Source organism: Physella acuta, unplaced genomic scaffold, assembly GCF_028476545.2.
Source record: "Physella acuta isolate Inbredline_101_S28 unplaced genomic scaffold, ASM2847654v3 ptg000376l, whole genome shotgun sequence".
Taxonomy (NCBI): Eukaryota; Metazoa; Mollusca; class Gastropoda; family Physidae; genus Physella; species Physella acuta.
Window position 1 is genome coordinate 374,430 of NW_026731895.1, and position 23,049 is coordinate 397,478.

Consider the following 23,049-nt stretch of genomic DNA (forward strand, 5'->3'; position numbering starts at 1 on the left):
GAAGGGTAGCACTAACCTTTGACCAAACCACTATTGAAGGGTAGCACTAACCTTTGACCAAACCACTATTGAAGGGTAGCACTAACCTTTGACCAAACCACTATTGAAGGGTAGCACTAACCTTTGACCAAACCACTATTGAAGGGTAGCACTAACCTTTGACCAAACCACTATTGAAGGGTAGCACTAACCTTTGACCAAACCACTATTGAAGGGTAGCACTAACCTTTGACCAAACCACTATTGAAGGGTAGCACTAACCTTTGACCAAACCACTATTGAAGGGTAGCACTAACCTTTGACCAAACCACTATTGAAGGGTAGCACTAACCTTTGACCAAACCACTATTGAAGGGTAGCACTAACCTTTGACCAAACCACTATTGAAGGGTAGCACTAACCTTTGACCAAACCACTATTGAAGGGTAGCACTAACCTTTGACCAAACCACTATTGAAGGGTAGCACTAACCTTTGACCAAACCACTATTGAAGGGTAGCACTAACCTTTGACCAAACCACTATTGAAGGGTAGCACTAACCTTTGACCAAACCACTATTGAAGGGTAGCACTAACCTTTGACCAAACCACTATTGAAGGGTAGCACTAACCTTTGACCAAACCACTATTGAAGGGTAGCACTAACCTTTGACCAAACCACTATTGAAGGGTAGCACTAACCTTTGACCAAACCACTATTGAAGGGTAGCACTAACCTTTGACCAAACCACTATTGAAGGGTAGCACTAACCTTTGACCAAACCACTATTGAAGGGTAGCACTAACCTTTGACCAAACCACTATTGAAGGGTAGCACTAACCTTTGACCAAACCACTATTGAAGGGTAGCACTAACCTTTGACCAAACCACTATTGAAGGGTAGCACTAACCTTTAACCAAACCACTATTGAAGGGTAGCACTAACCTTTGACCAAACCACTATTAAAGGGTAGCACTAACCTTTGACCAAACCACTATTGAAGGGTAGCACTAACCTTTAACCAAACCACTATGTAAGGGTAGCACTAACCTTTGACCAAACCACTATTAAAGGGTAGCACTAACCTTTGACCAAACCACTATTGAAGGGTAGCACTAACCTTTGACCAAACCACTATTGAAGGGTAGCACGAATCTTTGACCAAACCACTATTGAAGGGTAGCACTAACCTTTGACCAAACCACTATTGAAGGGTAGCACTAACCTTTGACCAAACCACTATTGAAGGGTAGCACTAACCTTTGACCAAACCACTATTGAAGGGTAGCACTAACCTTTGACCAAACCACTATTGAAGGGTAGCACTAACCTTTGACCAAACCACTATTGAAGGGTAGCACTAACCTTTGACCAAACCACTATTGAAGGGTAGCACTAACCTTTGACCAAACCACTATTAAAGGGTAGCACTAACCTTTGACCAAACCACTATTGAAGGGTAGCACTAACCTTTGACCAAACCACTATTGAAGGGTAGCACTAACCTTTGACCAAACCACTATTGAAGGGTAGCACTAACCTTTGACCAAACCACTATTGAAGGGTAGCACTAACCTTTAACCAAACCACTATTGAAGGGTAGCACTAACCTTTGACCAAACCACTATTGAAGGGTAGCACTAACCTTTGACCAAACCACTATTGAAGGGTAGCACTAACCTTTAACCAAACCACTATTGAAGGGTAGCACTAACCTTTGACCAAACCACTATTGAAGGGTAGCACTAACCTTTGACCAAACCACTATTGAAGGGTAGCACTAACCTTTGACCAAACCACTATTGAAGGGTAGCACTAACTTTTGACCAAACCACTATTGAAGGGTAGCACTAACCTTTGACCAAACCACTATTGAAGGGTAGCACTAACCTTTGACCAAACCACTATTGAAGGGTAGCACTAACCTTTAACCAAACCACTATTGAAGGGTAGCACTAACCTTTGACCAAACCACTATTGAAGGGTAGCACTAACCTTTGACCAAACCACTATTGAAGGGTAGCACTAACCTTTGACCAAACCACTATTGAAGGGTAGCACTAACCTTTGACCAAACCACTATTGAAGGGTAGCACTAACCTTTGACCAAACCACTATTGAAGGGTAGCACTAACCTTTGACCAAACCACTATTGAAGGGTAGCACTAACCTTTGACCAAACCACTATTGAAGGGTAGCACTAACCTTTGACCAAACCACTATTGAAGGGTAGCACTAACCTTTGACCAAACCACTATTAAAGGGTAGCACTAACCTTTGACCAAACCACTATTGAAGGGTAGCACTTACCTTTGACCAAACCACTATTGAAGGGTAGCACTAACCTTTGACCAAACCACTATTGAAGGGTAGCACTAACCTTTGACCAAACCACTATTGAAGGGTAGCACTAACCTTTGACCAAACCACTATTGAAGGGTAGCACTAACCTTTGACCAAACCACTATTGAAGGGTAGCACTAACCTTTGACCAAACCACTATTGAAGGGTAGCACTAACCTTTGACCAAACCACTATTGAAGGGTAGCACTAACCTTTGACCAAACCACTATTGAAGGGTAGCACTAACCTTTGACCAAACCACTATTGAAGGGTAGCACTAACCTTTGACCAAACCACTATTGAAGGGTAGCACTAACCTTTGACCAAACCACTATTGAAGGGTAGCACTTACCTTTGACCAAACCACTATTGAAGGGTAGCACTAACCTTTGACCAAACCACTATTGAAGGGTAGCACTTACCTTTGACCAAACCACTATTGAAGGGTAGCACTAACCTTTGACCAAACCACTATTGAAGGGTAGCACTAACCTTTGACCAAACCACTATTGAAGGGTAGCACTAACCTTTGACCAAACCACTATTGAAGGGTAGCACTAATCTTTGACCAAACCACTATTAAAGGGTAGCACTAACCTTTGACCAAACCACTATTGAAGGGTAGCACTAACCTTTGACCAAACCACTATTGAAGGGTAGCACTAACCTTTGACCAAACCACTATTGAAGGGTAGCACTAACCTTTGACCAAACCACTATTGAAGGGTAGCACTAACCTTTGACTAAACCACTATTGAAGGGTTGCACTTATCTGACCTTAAACCCTAAGGTCAGCAAACGCCAGTGACCACGTCCTGTATGTTACAGCATATCAAACGAATGTCATTGTGTGCTATGTTTCATACCTTCACATACGATTTATATAGATAAAACTTGAGATTGAAGTCAAGTGAAAATGTTCTATCCTTGAAGGTGTTTCAATCGCGCAGATTTCTTGAAGCAGTTACCTTAGCACGAACGCTTGACGTCAGTTACGCTTAATGACCACATGTTCTGACCTTCTGTAGCCATTAAAAAATATATATAAAATGGTTCGGGTGGAATGGGGGAGGGGGAGAACCATCGTAAAATACTAATATATGTTGAAGAAAGTCCAGAAAAAAAACTGTTTGAATATCTAACATCTTAGCTCGTGTACACGCAGTTTCCATGGCAACGTTTGTCAGGAACGGCAACTCTTGTCCGCTCATCATGTCTCTCATCCCGCGCCGACAAGTTACACCGGTCCGGGAGAAAAGTTCCGGACGTTTTTCTTTGATCTCGCCCAAAACCAGTTTAAAAGTTGCTCTTGAGGCTCCAGCAGTAAGCGTTTCACTGAAGGGCCCGCTAATGGTGAGACTCTAGCAGTAAGCGTCTCACTGAAGGGCCCGCTAATGCGATCATTAAGTTTTAAACCCTCGCCTCGTGCCCGTGGTGACGTCATCAGTGGTATCGCCAGCATCTTTTGACTTCTGCTGACAGACGCCCGCCATTGTTGATGTTTCATTTGGTGTTGGGCTTTGATTAGTTTCCAGCAATTAACAAACAGCTTAATACGTCGCCTGAGATAAGGCGATACCGAGGTCTTCTTGTTTGAAAATAACGACAGAACCTTCTGATGCGCTAGTTTTCGGCGATGAAGTTCTGTCCATTTTTTACAACATTTTGGTCACGAGGTTTTTGTTTAGCATTATGTGGCTTAGATTATATTTTGTTGCAGTTACGTTTTGTTACATTTTGGGCTTGAGATTATGAAAACACGAATTGAAATTGATATTATAGGAGGAAATTGTCATCATATTGTTGATGGCTTGATTGGCTTGGTTTTTTTTATCACTATTATTATAAAACTTAATTTTTTTTTAATTTTAATAACTAAAATAGACTCTTCAAAAATGGCGTGACCCTATAAAACAAACTAATTATTTAGATGACGTGAACAAGCAAAGATATTTTGTAGAGATTTCAACATGCCTGTATTGTAAAATAACGTCAATATTAGACAAGAGAAAAGCCGTGTCAAACACAGTACACATGTAAACAAATCACACGGTTCAGTGATTTCTAGCTAGCTTCATTGTCAAGGTCGCGCGACTAATCAAAGATCTGGATGAAATATGAGTTATTTGGCCGATAGTTTACGTGTGATCAAATACTTTTTTTAGTTAAATCGTGGTCAGCCTATTAATATAAGTTCACACGCATTTCTTATTTCACTAGTCACACGAATATATACATTATGTATCGTATATCTGAGGGCTAATTAGCCGCAACCAGTGTACACAATGTAACAAATGTGCTCGTTAATTAGCCACAAGGATAAACAGAGCATAAAAGCTAAGCATGTATTCCCAGACATTTGATCAGCGTGAGTCATAATTCCAGAAGATTCCCCCGACATAATCCAGAGCCGCGGATCATTGCTAATTTGATAAAACCTTGTTAACAAATTAGCTAACCCAAACCTGAGCTTAACCCAATGCAACACAGATATTCCCATGTCGGGACCACTTAATTTGGTTTACTCTAACTACCCCGGCAACATCCCCTGTTTGTTTTCTATTGAATATAAATGATCCCTGAACATGCCGCTCCGTGAAGATCCTCACATCATCCGAACGCCCGGGGGTGGTGGAATTCTAGCGGGGGCCCCTCAAGCCGGAAAGGAATTCTCCCCGCATTGAGCACGGTGTAAGGTGAGTATTCGCCAGGCTGGCGTACCCACAATCCCAGCAAGCCATTTGTCTGTTTCCGCTGTCAGAACGAGGGTTAGTGTAGCTGAGCATGCGCAAGGAGCAGCTAGTAACACGAGACGGACGTTTCTTTTATATGTCGTCTCTGCTATAGCACTTAGGGCTGATAAATATTCGCATTTCGTAACCAAACAAACATCGGCACGTCGACAAGGTTTGAGATTAAAATGCTTGATAATGGCAATCTAGATTGTGTAAAATACAGCGTTTACACATCTAGCGCCGCGGATATACTTTGAAACATTGTTTTAAAATAAAAAATATTTTCATGTAACATCTAGTCTGGTATTACATTAGCAGACGATTCTGTTTATTGGCATGAGTCTTGAGTCACGCGTCAGTATACATCAAATTCCGATTTATGATTTTAAGCCCGAAGAAGGAATGGAATTAAGACTTCATAGTACACTCTTCGTTAGATTAGCGTAGCTCGGTGGTTTTCTTCATAAACAAGTTGTGCTTGGATGGCTGACATACAATACAAAGAATTACATATGGACACAGTCTTCTTCACCTGCACAAATAAAACTATATATATATATATATATATATATATATATATATATATATATATATATATATATATATATATATATATATATATATATATATATATATATATATATATATATATATATATATATGGTATTTGTAAAGAAAGCAAACATATTTCAAATTTGCTGATTCGACATAAATTCATTTTAAAAACATTATCTTTTTGTTTATTTTTCTTACTTTACAAGTCAAGTGGTGCATCATTTATAATTGTTTTGCAGTTGATGATGTTAATTACCAAATGAAAATACAAAGACGACCTTCTTACCTTCGAGAAACAATACGGTACTCACTCCGCTTGTGTTTCCTCAACTTTCGTTCTCATCAGATCGACTTCCGGTGACGTCATCTCTCATTAAACAATATTCCGGTTTTTGTGTTGCCGCCTGCGTCTATTAGTGAGGCGACTCAAGGGGCAATTATAAAAACAAACATTTTAACAACGGACGATAAAACACGTGCCTCGCGCTTGCCTCCAGACTAAATCGAATTAATTAATCATTAGCTTATCCACAATTTTTTGTTTACCGGAAGTGTTGTATTCGTTTAAAAAGATTTCGATTTTTTTTTGTTTACTCAAGGAAATAAAAATGCATTAATTGGAGGCGGAACTTGAGTTTTTCTATGCAAGTACAATTTATCGAAACTTTTTTAACCTTCTTTCTCCCGGGAAAACTTCATTTCATCATTAATTATTAGTTAATCAACTCTTTATTCACGAAAAGTTGTAAAAACAATCGAATACACTTTTTTCTGATGTTTGTTCCATTGTTTTACAGCCTAGGGCAAATAGCTCCCTCCCCCCCCCCCCCACCCACCAATTCTCCCCTCTCTATAATTTACAATCTGTTAATTAAATAAAGCTAAAATTTACCATTTAAATGTTCGTTTTCTCAACAGCTGAATTCAAAATTTTCTAATTTTCTAAACATTACCTTACTGGGCCAACCAAGAAAAACACAGTAGAACTCATGTGAGATGACGACAAACACGGGTTTGTGTCATTCCGGTGTTGACAGAAAAAAGATGCCCATAATTTAAATCAAGGAGTCGCGTGAATAATCATCTTTATGATTCATTACGCAATGCCAAGTGTCATTTTTACAATGGACTTGACAATAAATTAAAGCTTAAAAAACAGCCAGCAATGCTGGGCAGAAATGCCGGGCAGAAATACGCCAGGCTCTCGTCTGCTGAAACCGAACACTTCTGATGGCCTTGATGGCGTGCAGATGTGAGCGATTGGGTAACTCACGTGCTACACTTAACTGCTAAAGTCATTGGGTCGGTACACTGTGTCGGTGTCAGGGTTTATTTACTACGGGCGTCAGTGTTTCTAGTGTACCCACTCTGTTGCTAGTGTACCCACTCTGTTTGTAGTGTACCCACTCTGTAGTGTACCCACTCTATAGTGTACTCACTCTGTTTGTAGTGTACCCACTCTGTAGTGTACCCCCTCTGTTGCTAGTGTACCCACTCTATAGTGTACCCACTTTGTGTTTATAGTGTATCCACTCTGTTTGTAGTGTACCCACTCTGTTTATAGTGTACCCATTCTTTAGTGTACCCACTTTGTGTTTATAGTGTATCCACTCTGTTTGTAGTGTACCCACTCTGTTTATAGTGTACCCATTCTTTAGTGTACCCACTTTGTGTTTATAGTGTATCCACTCTGTTTGTAGTGTACCCACTCTGTTTGTAGTTTACCCACTCTCTATTTCTAGTTTTGCCTCACTGTCTCTAGATCTACACACTCACACACTAGATCTACACACTCACACACTAGATTTACACACTCACACACTAGATCTACACACTCCAAAACTAGATCTACACACTCACACACTGGATCTACGCACTCTCACACTAGATCTACACACTCACACACTGGATCTACACACTTCCACACTAGATCTACACACTCACACACTAGGTCTATACACTTACACAGGTCTACACACTCCCACGCTATACCTACACACTCACCCAATAGGTCTCAACTTTCCAAACTTTCTCACCACTAGCCCTTCATGTGCACTAGCACCTTTTAAAAACCCAATGTCTCATTTCACCAATAGGTCTCATCAAAAGGTCCCCACAAGAGGTTTTAACTCTCCAAAGGTCTCCATTCTTTGTCACATTTCGAAATTTTAACTCCTAATTCGGATGATTTTGAATTTTTTTCTGAATCTAGTCTTTGACGCGGGATTTCAAAACGGAGTTTCCAAAACTAGGTCTTGGCGCTGTTTCTAAAGTAGGTCTCAATAACAAAAACATTAGACGATCAGCCAAGTGTTGGAACAAAGCCAGGCACTCTCTGTAACTAATTGTTTCCAAAAATAATTTAATTGTACTAAAAGATCCCAACCGTCTCAAATATGTGCAAAAAAGCAAGATCTCATGCCATATATTTGATGCTAGAATGACCAAGCCATGCATCAACTGGCACCACATTTTTGGCTGTAGCACTCCGGGAGACAGAGGCTCCAATCGTCTGTCATCCCATTATGAACGCCCGGTATGCCGAGAAGTGCCGGGCTCACATTTCAGGCCATCCCGCCACCCCCTCTCACCACCCCCACCCCCTCTCACCACCCCACCCCCTCTCACCACCCCCACCCCCTCTCACCACCCCCACCCCCTCTCACCACCCCCACCCCCTCTCACCACCCCCACCCCCTCTCACCACCCCCACCCCCTCTCACCACCCCCACCCCCTCTCACCACACCCTCCCCCAGTGTCACGACGTTTCCAGAGGATTGCTCTCACTCACTCATCCGGAACACGATGCCACGGGCAGACCCCGGGGTCGGGGCGGATGTTGACACTTAATAGAGGCGAAGATTTACCGGCTGTGACCCGGCACTGACGTCGGCGCCACCCTGTGCCGGTTCTTTGGCCGGCCATGTAACCGGACTCGCTAGCCGGTCTATGGCCGTGCCTGCAAGTTGCATATAGAGACTGAGAACTGAACGTCCAAACTTTTAGGTGTGAGGAAGGGGGGACGGGACCTGGTGGGTGGGGGACGGGGGACGGGTTGAGGGTGGGGGCTCTGATAAAGTACTTTGATGACAACCCCTATCGTAGATCTCTTGAAACGGAGAAGTTTTGTTGACTTCATGAATTACTGTTTCTAATTTTTTATTATAAAAAAATACGGCTAAATGCTGTTGTGATTAGTTTTGTGAGTTGTTTCGCTGTGTGTGAAACATGAATCGAATTCAAGTAAATCTGTTGCTGTTTCGCCTATGACAGAGGTGATGTTGTATGGATGACATAGAGCTATGCTGATAGCAGATGTAATCGGTAATCTGCAAGTCTTGTGATTGCTAAAAATAGAATTTTAAAAATAGTTTTCAGATTTAGTTGAAAACAAAAACATCTTTCTATTTATTAAGTAAACTTTTTAATTGAATTCGAATGCGTTTTTCGTGGCTGTAGAATAATTATGAGTGTATATGTAGCTTAAATAAGGAATATTATAAATTATAGATGGTAAATATATTTTGTTTTTGAATATAAATAAGCCTTTTTGAAATAAAAGTCAGTGAAATTAAACTAAAAGTAACACTCATGACTCAAAGGGACTTCCAATTTCCTAACATTATAATAGCAAGACCATTTTTTTTTAAAGAAAAAAAAAATGCGACAAAACGATGATTTTATCAAGAACCTTAACTCACAAAAAGGGCGATAAGCTAAACTATTTTACCACTTATTTCATCGAGTTCATGCCCATGTGACGAGCCTGGAAACCGCGCTGAATTACCACGGTAACCCAAGATAATAGATTCGCTTCCAGAAATCTGCCGCTCAAATTGAGCATTTCAAAGTTTTGAAACGGCTGTGCGGGTTAGAGCGGGCTTCTTGTCGTCCTAGAATTTTCAGAGGTGCCATTCTGGAGTTCTTGAATGACAGCCTAATTTAAGCAATGAGTTATTATGCGGGTGGGTTCCACCCTCCCCCACCTCTACCACAGTGGCGAGAAGTACGTTTTAAATCATTTACTGGCTTGGAACTTCACTAGCAAGAAATTGAGGCGAAGGTTCGTTTAAGAATAGATTTATAAGAAGAAAAAAAAAACGCCAACTGGGTTTAGGCTTAGTAAGGTTAATTTGTATCTTTACCCCGTGAACTATTTTAAACCTCTTTGGAGATTTCGTTTCCCGTGTTTGTTTATTTATGCTTTTTAGTTTGCTTTCATTTGTAATGTGCAGTTAAGGTTTTTTATTAGCCGAGCCAAATTGTTAATGGTACATAACAGGGCGAGGATGAAAGACAACCAAGGGAAGCAACCTAAACTAAGACATTAGCTCCCTTGGAGAGAAGAAAAAACGTCTTGTCTGAAAGCAATTAAACGTATGTGTGTATCGGCGGTCTCGTATTTTTTTTTCTTCCTCGAGTCGTAGCCGGACCGTATTCTGGCATCCGGGGATTCCTGCAAATGGGGCGTGGAGCAGTCGCTATGGGAACCTTGTCACAGCCCGCCACAAGTTATGGCCCCTCGTCAGCAGGGCGCGTCAAGCGAGACAATGCTGATGGCTTTTAAACCGGTTTTTAACGTCTGCTTCGTCCCTGGGAGTCAGGCTGGTCGAGACGGTTCAACGCCAGATTAAAGACACGCCAGCACCGGATCCAACGACAGCAACATCAACGCCAGCACCGGATCCAACGACAGCAACATCAACGCCAGCACCGGATCCAACGACAGCAACACCAACGCCAGCACCGGATCCAGCGACAGCAACATGAACGCCAGACTAAAGACACGCCAGACCAAAGACACGCCAGCACCGGATTCAACGACAGCAACACCAACGCCCGACCAAAGACACGCCAGACTAAAGACACGCCAGACCAAAGACACGCCAGACTAAAGACACGCCAGACTAAAGACACGCCAGCACCGGATCCAACGACAGCAACATCAACGCCAGACTAAAGACACGCCAGCACAGGATTCAACGACAGCAACACCAACGCCAGACTAAAGACACGCCAGACTAAAGACACGCCAGACCAAAGACACGCCAGACTAAAGACACGCCAGACTAAAGACACGCCAGACTAAAGACACGCCAGACCAAAGACACGCCAGACCAAAGACACGCCAGACTAAAGACACGCCAGACTAAAGACACGCCAGCACCTGATTCAACAACAGCAACATCAGTAGAAACTGGGATCATACATTACACACTCATTCTTTATCTGACTCGATTTTGTTGCAGAAGTTTTATACAATCAAATTGCGTCAAGTTGCGTCGTGGTCCGGTGGACGATTACACGATCCCTAACCAGAAGGCTAGGGTTTGTATTTCTGTAGCTCCGGTTTACCAAAGGTCCCTGAGTTCACTCAGTTCTAATGGGTGCCAAACTCAAACAAAGACATTACGCCACCCTAATTATTCCTACAAATTCTGAGATCACAGAAAAGGACACAAACGGTTCTTTAATTTCTTTCACTAAAAAACGTTTGAATTATTCTGTCTAATTATTCCTGCATATCAGGCTCTTCGACATTTATTTTCTTGTGCATATTTCGCCAAGATAGCCTGCCAATCTAAATGTTCGTTGTTTTATTTGAAGGCAAAACTTCAAATAACGAGAAATATGGTTTGAAACGTTTAACTAAGACTAAGAGCAGCATTAAAGTACCGACGGTTTAGTAATGGATTAATTGCCAGGTTGGGATTAAAAGATCTAAAGAGCGTCAAGATGGTAAAATCGGTTAGACTGGGCTCATGCGGCCCCATGAGCCCGGATCGCCCTCCGTGTGGTGTATGCTCCCATCCCGGGGGTGGGCACTCAAGCGAACAGCTCCTCTTTTTTTTTGGAGCTTTTGATCGTCAGCTCACAAAGGTGGGAGCTAAGTGGATTAAAGGCGGCGCCGTGCGGTGAGCTCAAGTTTAATGAGAGCAAACCTCGTCGCCCCGGCCCGGGTATCACGTGATTCGAGTGGAGCCCCCTGGTGCTCGTGCTGGGAGTTTGATGTGGGGTCTGTATGGGCCCACGGGAAGTTACACAATATTGAACATGCGCACTCCGCCTGGTCGCGACCAGTCAGCGGTGACGTCATGCGGTGCAAGAAAAAAGCTACTTCCGGTTGGAGAATGTATGCTCGGGTTTGGGAAAGTTCTGGAACTTTGATTTTACAGACACCGTGGGTAATTAATTGTGGTAATTACCTTCCTGTAGGGAGTAGACATGATATTTTTGTATAATTACATCAGTTTTATAACGAAACTATTTACAATTTGTTATTGTATAGCATTGAATAATGTTGGCGGTCAAATAAGGAATGATTGGCGGCGAAAATAATAACACAATCCAATATTACCTCACAGAACTACGGACTGTATTGAGAACTTAGGTCACGGTGAAAACATCCATCAGACGTGGGTGTATACAACATCAGATGCTGTCAAATGTTTGTTCTAGTGTTGTCATACATCTAATGATATCACACTAACCGCTAAGCTGTCTTCGTATAACATGTGATGTCCGAACGTCTGTTATGTTGTGTTTTTACACGACTATATGATGCCGAGACATCGTTATATTGTGTACATACACCCCCATATAATGTCGAGACATTGTTATGGTGTGGTCATACACCCCTATATGATGTCAAGACACCATTATGGTGTGTACATTAGGTACCCAGCCATGTCCAGGTGTATAGTGTGTCAGACAGTGTGTTCGCCTACCTGACACCGGTTCCAGTAATTTGGGAGAATTATCGTTGGTAAAAAGAGATGAGGTAGAGAGGTACACCGGGCCCTCCCCCTCCTCCCCCCTCCCCTCCTCCTCTCGCCTGAAGAGGTTTGCACTCCGGACGATGCTCACACTTAACGCTCACTTAACCACCGCGCTACCAGGTCGCCAGGACAATTTTCTCGACATATTTCATTCATTTGCTTTGTAATTTTTAGCCTCGGACTCGCCCTAGAGGAGAACTTCAGTATTAGCTGTATTTTGTTTTGAATCTTTCTTGAACTTTTTAAAAAGTCTAGTGTTAATTTAAAAAAAAAAACTTGAATCGGTCCATGTCAAACGTTCTCGATCTTTGTACACGTTCAACCCTAGGCTTTAATGTACTCGTGCATGTGTATGTGTGTGAAAGGATGCTTGTTTGTGTACGTTCTTGTACGCCTGAGTATCTAGGTGGATTTCTTTTCTTGCTTCTTTGTATGCGTGTGTGTCTCTGTGTATATAAATATAAATGTCTACGTAAGTGTTGGCACCTGTATACATATGGACCCATATAACTGTGTACGTGTGTAATATATATATATATATATATATATATATATATATATATATATATATATATATATATATATATACATTTTGTCTGTGTGTCTAAGTATGCATGTGTATCTGTGTGTGTCTCTGGGTGTATCTATATGTACTTGTGTATGTGTGTCTCAGTTCAAATGAATATGTTTGTTTGTCTGTCTGTATGTATGTGAGCATGTTGTTGAGTATGTGCTGCTCCTTGTGAAAAAAAATGTCATTAATTAAACGAAGCGACCACTTCAGCGCCATTATATCTAGGGTGCCACATAACCCCTGCATGATATTCCCGTGTGATGGTGGCGCAATGTAGGTATCCCACACCAGCCCTGGTGTGTGAGTGTGTGTGTGTGTGTGTATGGGAGGGGGGGGGGTCAGGTTAAATAGCGTCATAGTCACACTTTAACTTAGGCGTCGTGTCCGTTACTTCCCAGCGCTAGGGGGTGGGGTGTTTGAGGCTTGAATCAAGGGAGACGATTCACTGCGGTGAGTGGGTTCTTATGACGAAAGCAGTTTGTGTTGATGTTCCTCGAGTGCCGACCTTTGAAGTGCTCGAATATTCGGCAATGTTTCATTTTGGCGTCCCAAGAATTTTAATTACAAAGGCGGTGGGATTCAACCTTACGTCAGACATCAAACGCGAGTCTCGTTGAACTAGGGGGGGGGGGGGGGGAACAAGATGTCCATACTCTAACCGAAAAGATGAAATTGATTCGAATTGGTCCATGTATTCGTGTTTCAGTTCTAATTGTTTTGGTTGATTCGTCCTATATTCTTGTCAACGTCTAGTCGTGTTAATGAAATTAAGTTTGCGCGAAACTGGCGATGTGTTAAAGATCAGCCTGTATGCTACTTCTCTTTCTTGTGGTGTAATGAGTTTCTAAATGTATATTTAATGTTTGTTGTATTGTGTTTCTTGGCCCAACTAATTTTGTGTATAAGAGTGATTAGATTAGGATGTCGTAAATGTTTGTGTCTTCCCCAATAATTAGTGTTTATGTGTTTATTCCATACTTTTTTCTCCGGTTGGGGGGGGGGGGGGGGAGGAGGATTCAATTGAAATTGTGTGTGTGTGAGCGGACACTGCGTAATATAAATTCCATTACGTTCGAGGGGGGGGGGGGGGAGAGATGCCTGGAAGAAACTCCGCCAATAATGTTTTAATTCATTGGAATGCTGTTAGCGTTTCTTTATAACAGCTACCGATGTCATTTCTTCCATTCTATGGTGTTGTGATGTTTAATTTTTAGAATGTTTATTTTCAACCCTGTGTAATATTGTGCTAATTGGGATAATGTGGTTCTATCCTAGTTCTATCTTGGTGTTTTAATTTGTTTTGTTTTAAGGTTTTGTGGCCAATGTTTCTAATTATGTTTATTTTAAAATAAATTCTCTAATCTGCTTGTTAGTTTAATAAATGAGTTAGGTTTTGTAGAGTTTGGCGCTACCTACGAAAATTACTTTTGGAATGATGTATCTGTTTATTAATGCAGCTCTGGCAAAGATGGTTGTATTACAGTATTGTTATGCTTCCCGATTGTGTTTTGTTTCATTGATCAGTATGGCCCCAGTGGGGAGATAAAGGACAACTTTGTCTATCTGATTTCTGTATGTGAAATATTCTTGTGTCAATTACCGTGTATTATTGTGTGCATTGTGATATATTATTTTGATCACTGTTTTAAAATAGGGTCTTCGGTTGTAAGCATCTATCGATTTCATTAACCATGTATGATCTACTCTATCAAAAGCTTTCTGTTGGTCGATGCTAGGAATTGCTAGTAGTGTGTCTGTCTTTCCTGCGTGCTATAAGGTATGCTGTCTCTGATTAAGTGCGCGTGGTTTTGTATGCTTCTACATGATATGCAATATTGCTGATCGGGGTGTAATAATTTATGGATGAAATGTTCGAGTTTCGTAACTCACGTTTATGTCAGTATTTTATAATCAAATGACGTCTTAAATATCAACTTACTTCGAGTCAAATGATAACCAAAATATAACTTATCTATCACACATCTCATTACACAGACAGGCAAACACACACACACACACTCACACACGCACATACACACACACACACGCACAAACACGCACAACACGCACACACTCACACACACAATCTCGCTAGTTAATCTAAAATTGGCTATGACAACCAGCTCTGGTTAAGCGGCGGGTTAGGGTTTAAATAAACGTGTGTGATTAAGTCGGCACCCTCGCCAGTCAAAACGTCACCTTTAGTGCCAGAGATCGTTTATAACGACACGACTATCTGACGGAACCCGGGGGGAGGTGTCGCTATGGTTTCAGCTCTCGTTAGCATCCGCTCGCGCTTTAGTCAGGGTCGGATTTATCTTCGGCCAGGGGTGAGGGTGCCGGTCGACAATGACGGGGGTGCCAGCTAACATTACAGGCAATATGACAGTACACGTGGTCTAGTCGTGGGAGGGCGGGGTTGGGTGGGTGGACCGTTTATATAGAAACATTCTAATTATATATATATATATATATATATATATATATATATATATATATATATATATATATATATATATATGTATATTTATGTGTGTGTGTGTGTGTGCGCGTTTGTGTATTTGTGTGTGTGTGTTTCGTACGTATATTAGTTCAAATTCGTGTATTTCTTCCATACTTAAACAGCTGTTACGTTTTTGCCTTAGACACAAGTGAAAACGTTTTGATTGATTAAATTTAATCCTTTTGTTTACTGTCGTCAGGGCATGCACAGTCCCCAGTACTTCACTGACAAGCTTCAACACAGAGCTCTGATCACAATGGCAATTACAGCAATTCTAATGGTGAGTACACGCTCCATTAACACCAACAGCCTACATAAATATATGTACAAATGTATGCAGTTTCTTCAGACATCGCTACCGTTTCTTCCTCACCCCCCTCCCCCCCCCCCCCCCCCCCCGCTCACACACACTTTTCGTGAACGAATTTGAAAAAAGTATTTTATAAAAAATATAGAAAAACCAGTTTCCGCTACCCCTAACTCCCACCCTCCCGTAGAAAGTTTTAAGTGCCGCTCCTTGGGGATAAATATCTAAAAGAAAAACTGGGTAGCCTATATGTAAAGAGGAGAGAGCTAAAAGTCACCAGAATTGCCCGTATAAAGTGTATTGATGGCTAGTATATAAATTAAAAAAAAAATGGAGGCTTAAATAAATATGTATATTTATATTTATTTATTTATTTAAATACATATGTATGGCCAATATATCTTAATTACCGAAAATGGCATGTGGGTTTGTTTTATCAAGATCACGTGATTTATATTTGTATGTGATTAAAAACATATATCAAGACTGTTTATCTCTCCAGCCGACATAATTGGTAACATACAAACAAGCAGTGATTACACTGAGGTGCAGAGTGTTCAAACACCCCCACACTCCCCAGAGTGTCGCGGGCACCCTGCAGCCTGCCAGATAAACCACCCCTGTCAGGGGGAGGGGTGGGCTCAAGTTTAGGGTGACAGGGGCCCGCCCCTGGAACCAACTTTCGCCGAATTAGACCCGGCTCGACCGTGTTGTCCCCTTATCTGGCCCTCCTCATAAACCGGAAGTTTTTATGGCGACCGGTTCATGCGCCGTGACCCAAACCGGCTGAAGGCTGTCGCCATTTTTGTTCTCTGGCCATAAAGTAGGGGTGTGTGGAGAGCGCGTGGGGAAACGTGATAGCCAATCAGATCAGACGCGCGCGCATGGCTCGTGGCTATCTTTAGCTCACTTAAGTGGATTGTTCCGTGCACCCAGGTTCACCTTTCAGTTTCTAGTTTTGAATATTCCGTGCCATTTTTATACCCGTCTTCGAAAGTTGAAAAAAAAAACCTACACTTTTTTTCCACTACATTTTTATCTATTACAGTTTTTAAAAAAATGCGTATTTCGATTAGCAAATAGTTCTTGTCTTAGCTTCTTTCTCCCCCCCCTCTAGTAATTAACGAAACACGGTCCTTCCCAAGATTCAACAAATCCCAGTACTTAGTGTATTAAGTAAGGCGCCATGTTTGTCAAAAATCCGGTTCTTTCAAGTCCCATCCTAAGATCCGTCATCCGCCTACCGGAAATAAGAACGAAAAAAAAATGCAGCTGATTTATGTTAAATGGGAGTTGTAGCTGTAGTGAGATGTGCAGTCAAAGTAAAGTTCCCAAACCTGATGGTCTATTGGGCAAGTGAAGTAGAGTTCCTCTGTGACCTCGGCATTTAAAGGAATAATGTGGTCAGCACTATGCCCAGCCGCTTTTACTTTCCCTAACGTAGTTAGGTACGCATCAGAGTTGGGTGGACTCAGGGACGGTCTACTGACTTAAACCCGGATTCGAACTCGAGACTTTCAGGTTAGCAGTCTAGCTCTCAGCCGCAAGTGAGATGTGTACAGATAGTAATAAAACAGGTAGTGTGGGTATCATCGATAATTACAGATAATCACAAGTACGCTGACGAAGACCTTGTGTCGAAACTTTCAGAGTACCTGAACTAGTCCTTACTCTCGCGAATATTTTAATCCAACTTTTTTTTCTTCTACCTCCGAGGATTAAATCAATAATCAAATTTTAGCGAAAGATAATTACAACTTCGTCTTAATTAACTTATCCTGGTCGTGTTCATAGAAGAATGTTTCGGCAATAGGTCTTCCTCGGTCTGGCGTTATCTGGCGTGAAGGCGGCCACGATCGGTATGGATTGTTCTAGATCACTTCTCTGGCGCGCTAAACTACTACGCCGCTCTCAACAAACACACCCAATTACCTCCCGGTTATTTGACATCCGCGAGGAAATAGAGTGCTTTAAATTTATTAATCAAGGTCTGGCGGAGGAATATGTCCAGCGGTGTTTAGACACCAAACACAAAGTAATGTGACACTCGGGGAGAACCAGCGTGTGAGGGGGGGAGGGAGGGGGGTGAGGGGGAGGGGAGTGTGGGAGGAGGGATGAACGAAGGTTATTTGAAACTTGGGGAAAGGTAGGGGGTGGAGGTAATTCTCTCGTAAATCAACCTGCTTCGTTTACCCTTCCCTCCCCCTCCCCCCCCACACCCACACCTACACAAGTGGTTGATTTATTTTATTCCCATACTCTGCTAACACCCCTACCCCCCCCCCCCCCCCCCCCCCCCCCGCCCCCTGCCATCCAACTTAAACCTGAAGTGCTGATCACATTTCTATATTTTAAAAAGTCGGTTTTATGCATTCAAGAACACACACACACACACACACACACAAACAAAACAAAAAACAACCTATCTAACAAACAAAAAATTGGAAATCCGTAATTTAAATAAAACAAACTCCGTATGAATCTTTCAATAGGACTTTTTAAAGTAGCAATATAGAGTCAACGATAGCTTTAAATACACTTATTTTCCCTTTGAAACTAGACCATTGTTTTTACAGTAAAATCAACAAAGTGTACTTTAAAAAAATCACGTGCTAGTTTAAAGATTGGGTGGCACCACAAGAGGCTTAGAGCTGAGGAGAAAGGAATAGCAGAGTTCCAGACTTTTACCTTGAGATGCCATTCATTAGGCTGCCACGTTTTGTCGCCCCTACCCCCGGGGTCCTGGTGTAATCCCCGGGGGTCCTAGTGTAATGAGACAGTTACGTCATTCACTTTTCATGTGTGTGGTCTCACCTTTATGCTAGTGAGACCGGCTTAAAGTGCTAGTCTATTATATATCCTAGTGAGACCCACTTAAAGTGCATGTCTCATATTTATTATTTTGAGACCGACTTATTAAAGTGCTGGTCCCACATTTATCCTACTTAAACAGTGCTGGTCTCACCTTTACTCTAGTGAGACCGACTTAAAGTGCTGGTCCCACATTTATCCTAGTGAGACCCACTTAAAGTGCTGGTGAAATGAACGAAATATAATTTGATTTTCGTTCGATCTCTCCAAGGTTGAGCTTTACACACCACCACCACCACACACACACACACCACGGTTGACACACTCTACGTGTTCAACACACACACAGACACACACACACACACAACATGGTTGAAGCAAAGGTAAACGGCTGGTTGGTTGGGGCGGAGGGGGGGGGGGTGTATTTTATCTTAAACTCATCAGTTAGTATATTAGTATATTACCTTAAGCGAAGACATTTTTCATCTCTCTATCAAGCCTGGCTATGTACCTGTAGCTATTGAACAACACACCAGCATGACGTGTTGTTGTTGTTTTGTTAGTATCTCTACATTAATCCTAATCCGATCCAAATCCAACGATCACACTGATACCAACAACAACATCGCGACTTATTCAGTACTGCAGTAAAGGCGTATGTTATGCTACAATGAATAATTTCGGTCGACCATTGGACAGACTGTTGACCATTGGTCAACCCACAAAAACGAATGACCCAATGTGTTGATCGATACTGTGTAGCTATTACACGCTGAGAATTTTTTATTACTTTAAAAGAAAACCCTGCTAATAGAAATGACGATCGAGGCACATAACAAATTATATTCCATTAGAACAGATGCTATTGGTACACAAGAATATCGATTAAGCTGGTATCTTGAAAACAGAAAACTAAACCTTAAATTTGAATTTTACCGTAAACCAAGAAACGATAATTGTACGTTATGCCATCGTTATTTAAGTTAATTAAAGTACAAATGAATTTTAAAAATGAGCAATGTTTCAACTCTCTATATCATCAGCCGCTTTATTTTAAAACTATCACGCAGTTAATTTTATTTTTTAACCCCCCCCCTCACCCCCCTCCCCCTCGACAGGGAGCGGGCCTGGCGCCACACCAGCATCTTCTAAATCTCATTATTTCAAGTCTGGTAAACTCATCAAGTCAACTTGACTTTGCTGCGTCCACCTCACCCTCCACCCTCACCCCTGCCCCACACTCACGCCATACACCAACGTGTGGATCTGTTATGTTTCCACCGTTAATGAAGATCTCTTCAGTGCTCTTGTAGCGGAGAAAATCTTTGGACGGCTTCATTACACCATGCATTATATATATATATATATATATATATATATATATATATATATATATATATATATATATATATATATATATATATATATATATATATATATATATATATATATATAATCGACAAAATAGCATTACCAAAAAAAAATGTAAATAAATAAGTAAATTAAAAAAACAACAACATCAAAACAACTCAGGATATTGACATGTGTGTAGCGTTGAATGAATTTTCTGATTTTCTGACATGTGATGGTTGGATCGAGCCAATCGCTGCAAGAGCAAGCGACCAATCAAACGACAGCCTACATTACCTGCGAGACCACAGACACAACAGATGAACCAACAAACACGCCGTGTTTTCACCCAGCCAAACATCTCTACAAGCAGACGACAACTTTTGACATGCGTAGAATGTAGATCGCCATGTGTCCACCAATAACAACAGCGCCGCTCGTGGTCAAGTACACCACGTGACTCCCGTATTCCCACGTGTGTAAAGGCCCCCGATGACACGCCAATGCGGCCAGAAGCCAGAGAAAACTGTGGCTATTTTCACAACTTTTTTTGGGTGCTAGAACAAGGGCGGTAAGCCATGGCTTCACCTCGCAGACGATCTTTGATTAATGTTGTTGTAGAGTTACCTTACGCGCGAGTTTGATTGGATTCTTCTAGATAGGTCTTCTTGTGGTCATCTTGGCAGGTCGTTTCTTGTGGTCATTTAGGTGTTCTATTTTGTCTACATTTTAGTAGTGGTCGGTTGTGTATTCAATTAATAATCAATTAAATAGTTCCGTTTAGGCCTATGCAGTATTTTTTTCCCCATTTTGTATTTTTTTCCCCATTTTGTTGTAGTTTAGTGCTGACTGTTTTAGGTTCAGAAATGGACGCTACCAACTACCAGAATACTTTAAACCTCGGTCTGGACGAAATCCTGGCTACGACATATGTTCTATGCCACGTTAGTTCTGTAGTGTTGTGTGTTGTGTTGTGTGTTGTGTGTTGTGTTGTGTGTTGTGTGTTGTGTGTTGTGTGTTGTGTTGTGTGTTGTGTTGGGTGTTGGGTTGGGTGTTGTGTTGTGTGTTGTGTTGTGTTGTGTTGTGTTGTGTTGTGTTGTGTGTTGTGTTGTGTGTTGTGTTGTGTGTAGTGTTGTATGTTGTGTTGGGTGTTCTGTTGTGTGTTGTGTTGGGTGTAGTGTTGTGTGTTGTGTTGCGTGTTGTGTTGTGTGTTGTGTTGGGTGACCGAATGTGACAGCAGTCACCCTTTCAGTCAGAACAATTCTACAGTAGTTTGTCAGTCCATTTGTCAATACTGCAAATAGAAGGGATGGCGTTAGCATTGGGAGAACTGAAGGACTGTTGCTTAGTGTACGACGGTGTCAACACTATAGGACATTACGACTAGTATGACAAGAACTCTTGTAGAACACTTGTAGGACATAGGCTAAATGCAGGATATTAGAGTCTTGTTTTAAAGAAAAGCCGATTGAACTATAGGCCTTTACACCAAGACCATAGGAAATCAGAGGTTATTTTTTTATTTTTTTTTAAAGAAGAGCAGATTAAACTATACACACGAAGCCATGAGGACAACGTTTTTTTACAAGATCCGACTAAGAACTGTTTTCAGGGTTTAAAATTGAAGATAAATGTTAAAGAACATCGCTGGGTATTTACTGGTTGTGCTTCACCTGAGGTGTCCATTCCATTTGACACTCATCGCATCGTGTGTCTGACACAGCCGGACACATGGCATCGTGTGTCTGACACAGACGGACACATCGCATCGTGTGTCTGACACAGCCGGACACATCGTATCGTGTGTCTGACACAGCCGGACACATCGTATCGTGTGTCTGACACAGCCGGACACATCGCATCTTGTGTCGGCCCGATGACGGAGACCTTGTTTTCAGTTAGTGTCAGCTCTGGCACTGTCTTGAACTTTCTGTGAGCATTTCTCGGCCCGTCCCTGACCTTGGTCGTTTATTAGAGAAACCGATGCTGGCAGTAGCCATTAAACCTGAGCTTTCGTAAAGCTACACCTAACTAGATCTGCTTTTTTACGCTTCAGTATATGTTTTCATTAGTGATTTTTTTTAAATGACGTGTGACTATCATAACAGTCATTTTCCTTTAAGATTTTTTTTCCGTGAGAATTATTTTTTTGTAAAACGTTAAAATCCTAATTTAACATTTTGATAAATATACCTTATCATCATACAACAGTAATAAATAGCATGGTTAGTTAAAAAACAATATTAGATAAAAAAACGACATTTCATGAAATTAGAAAAAAAAAATTCATAAAAAACGTTTTAATAACAAGCTTTTATGTAATGATGCACTAAAAAGTAGAAAATAAATTATACACTACTATTTAAATTACTATAAAGAAAAGCGTGGGTCTCTTCTCAAATATTAGTAAAGGTATCCAATAGGTACTAAAGTGACCCACGCTTTTCTTTATAGTAATTTAAATAGTAGTGTATAATTTATTTTCTACTTTTTAGTGCATCATTACATAAAAGCTTGTTATTAAAACGTTTTTTATGAATTTTTTTTCAGTACTTTACATGTTTTATTTACAATAGTGTTACATGACTAAAAACCATTGCGCGCCTACTGAACGTGATGGCGCAGCTATTAAACCTGATGGCGCAGCTATTGATAGTGATGACGCGTGTGGTGTGGTTGGATTGACATGCCTACTGATTCGGTCCAAATTTTAATTAATTCATAAAAAATTATGATTAATTAAATTAAATCAAATTTAGTTTCAGATTGCATTGTCTTCATGTCTTGACCCACGTGCCAAATGTGAATCGTATCGGTCAAGTACAACTGTCTGAATTTTCACTCCTGCGTTTCTATCTAGACTGACGACAGACTGACGACAGAGGAAGTGAGTTAAATAAAAGCTTGTAAAAAAAGTTCAGCGTTACTTAAATCAAAATATGCCTTAAAATGGCTATTAATTTTAGTTTACCCCCCCCCCCCCCCCCCCATCATTTATGATTTCCTCCTATCTTTTAACTGTTTAAGAAGTTGTTAGCAGACCTCGAATGTTGGCTGTCTTCAATGTTGTTGTCTTGGCGTCTCGCTTCATCCAGACTCCGCTGAAATAT

At 41.3% G+C, this 23,049-nt stretch overlaps 1 protein-coding gene across 1 annotated transcript in view; it reads left to right on the plus strand.

Annotated features, from left to right (window-relative positions):
- Positions 1-23,049, plus strand: part of LOC131941909 (myogenic factor 5-like) — a 42,404-nt gene that overhangs the window by 18,167 nt on the left and 1,188 nt on the right. The window contains 2 exon segments of the mRNA XM_059301513.1: positions 15,671-15,710; positions 15,713-15,751. Of these exon segments, the coding sequence (XP_059157496.1) occupies positions 15,671-15,710; positions 15,713-15,751 (79 nt within the window).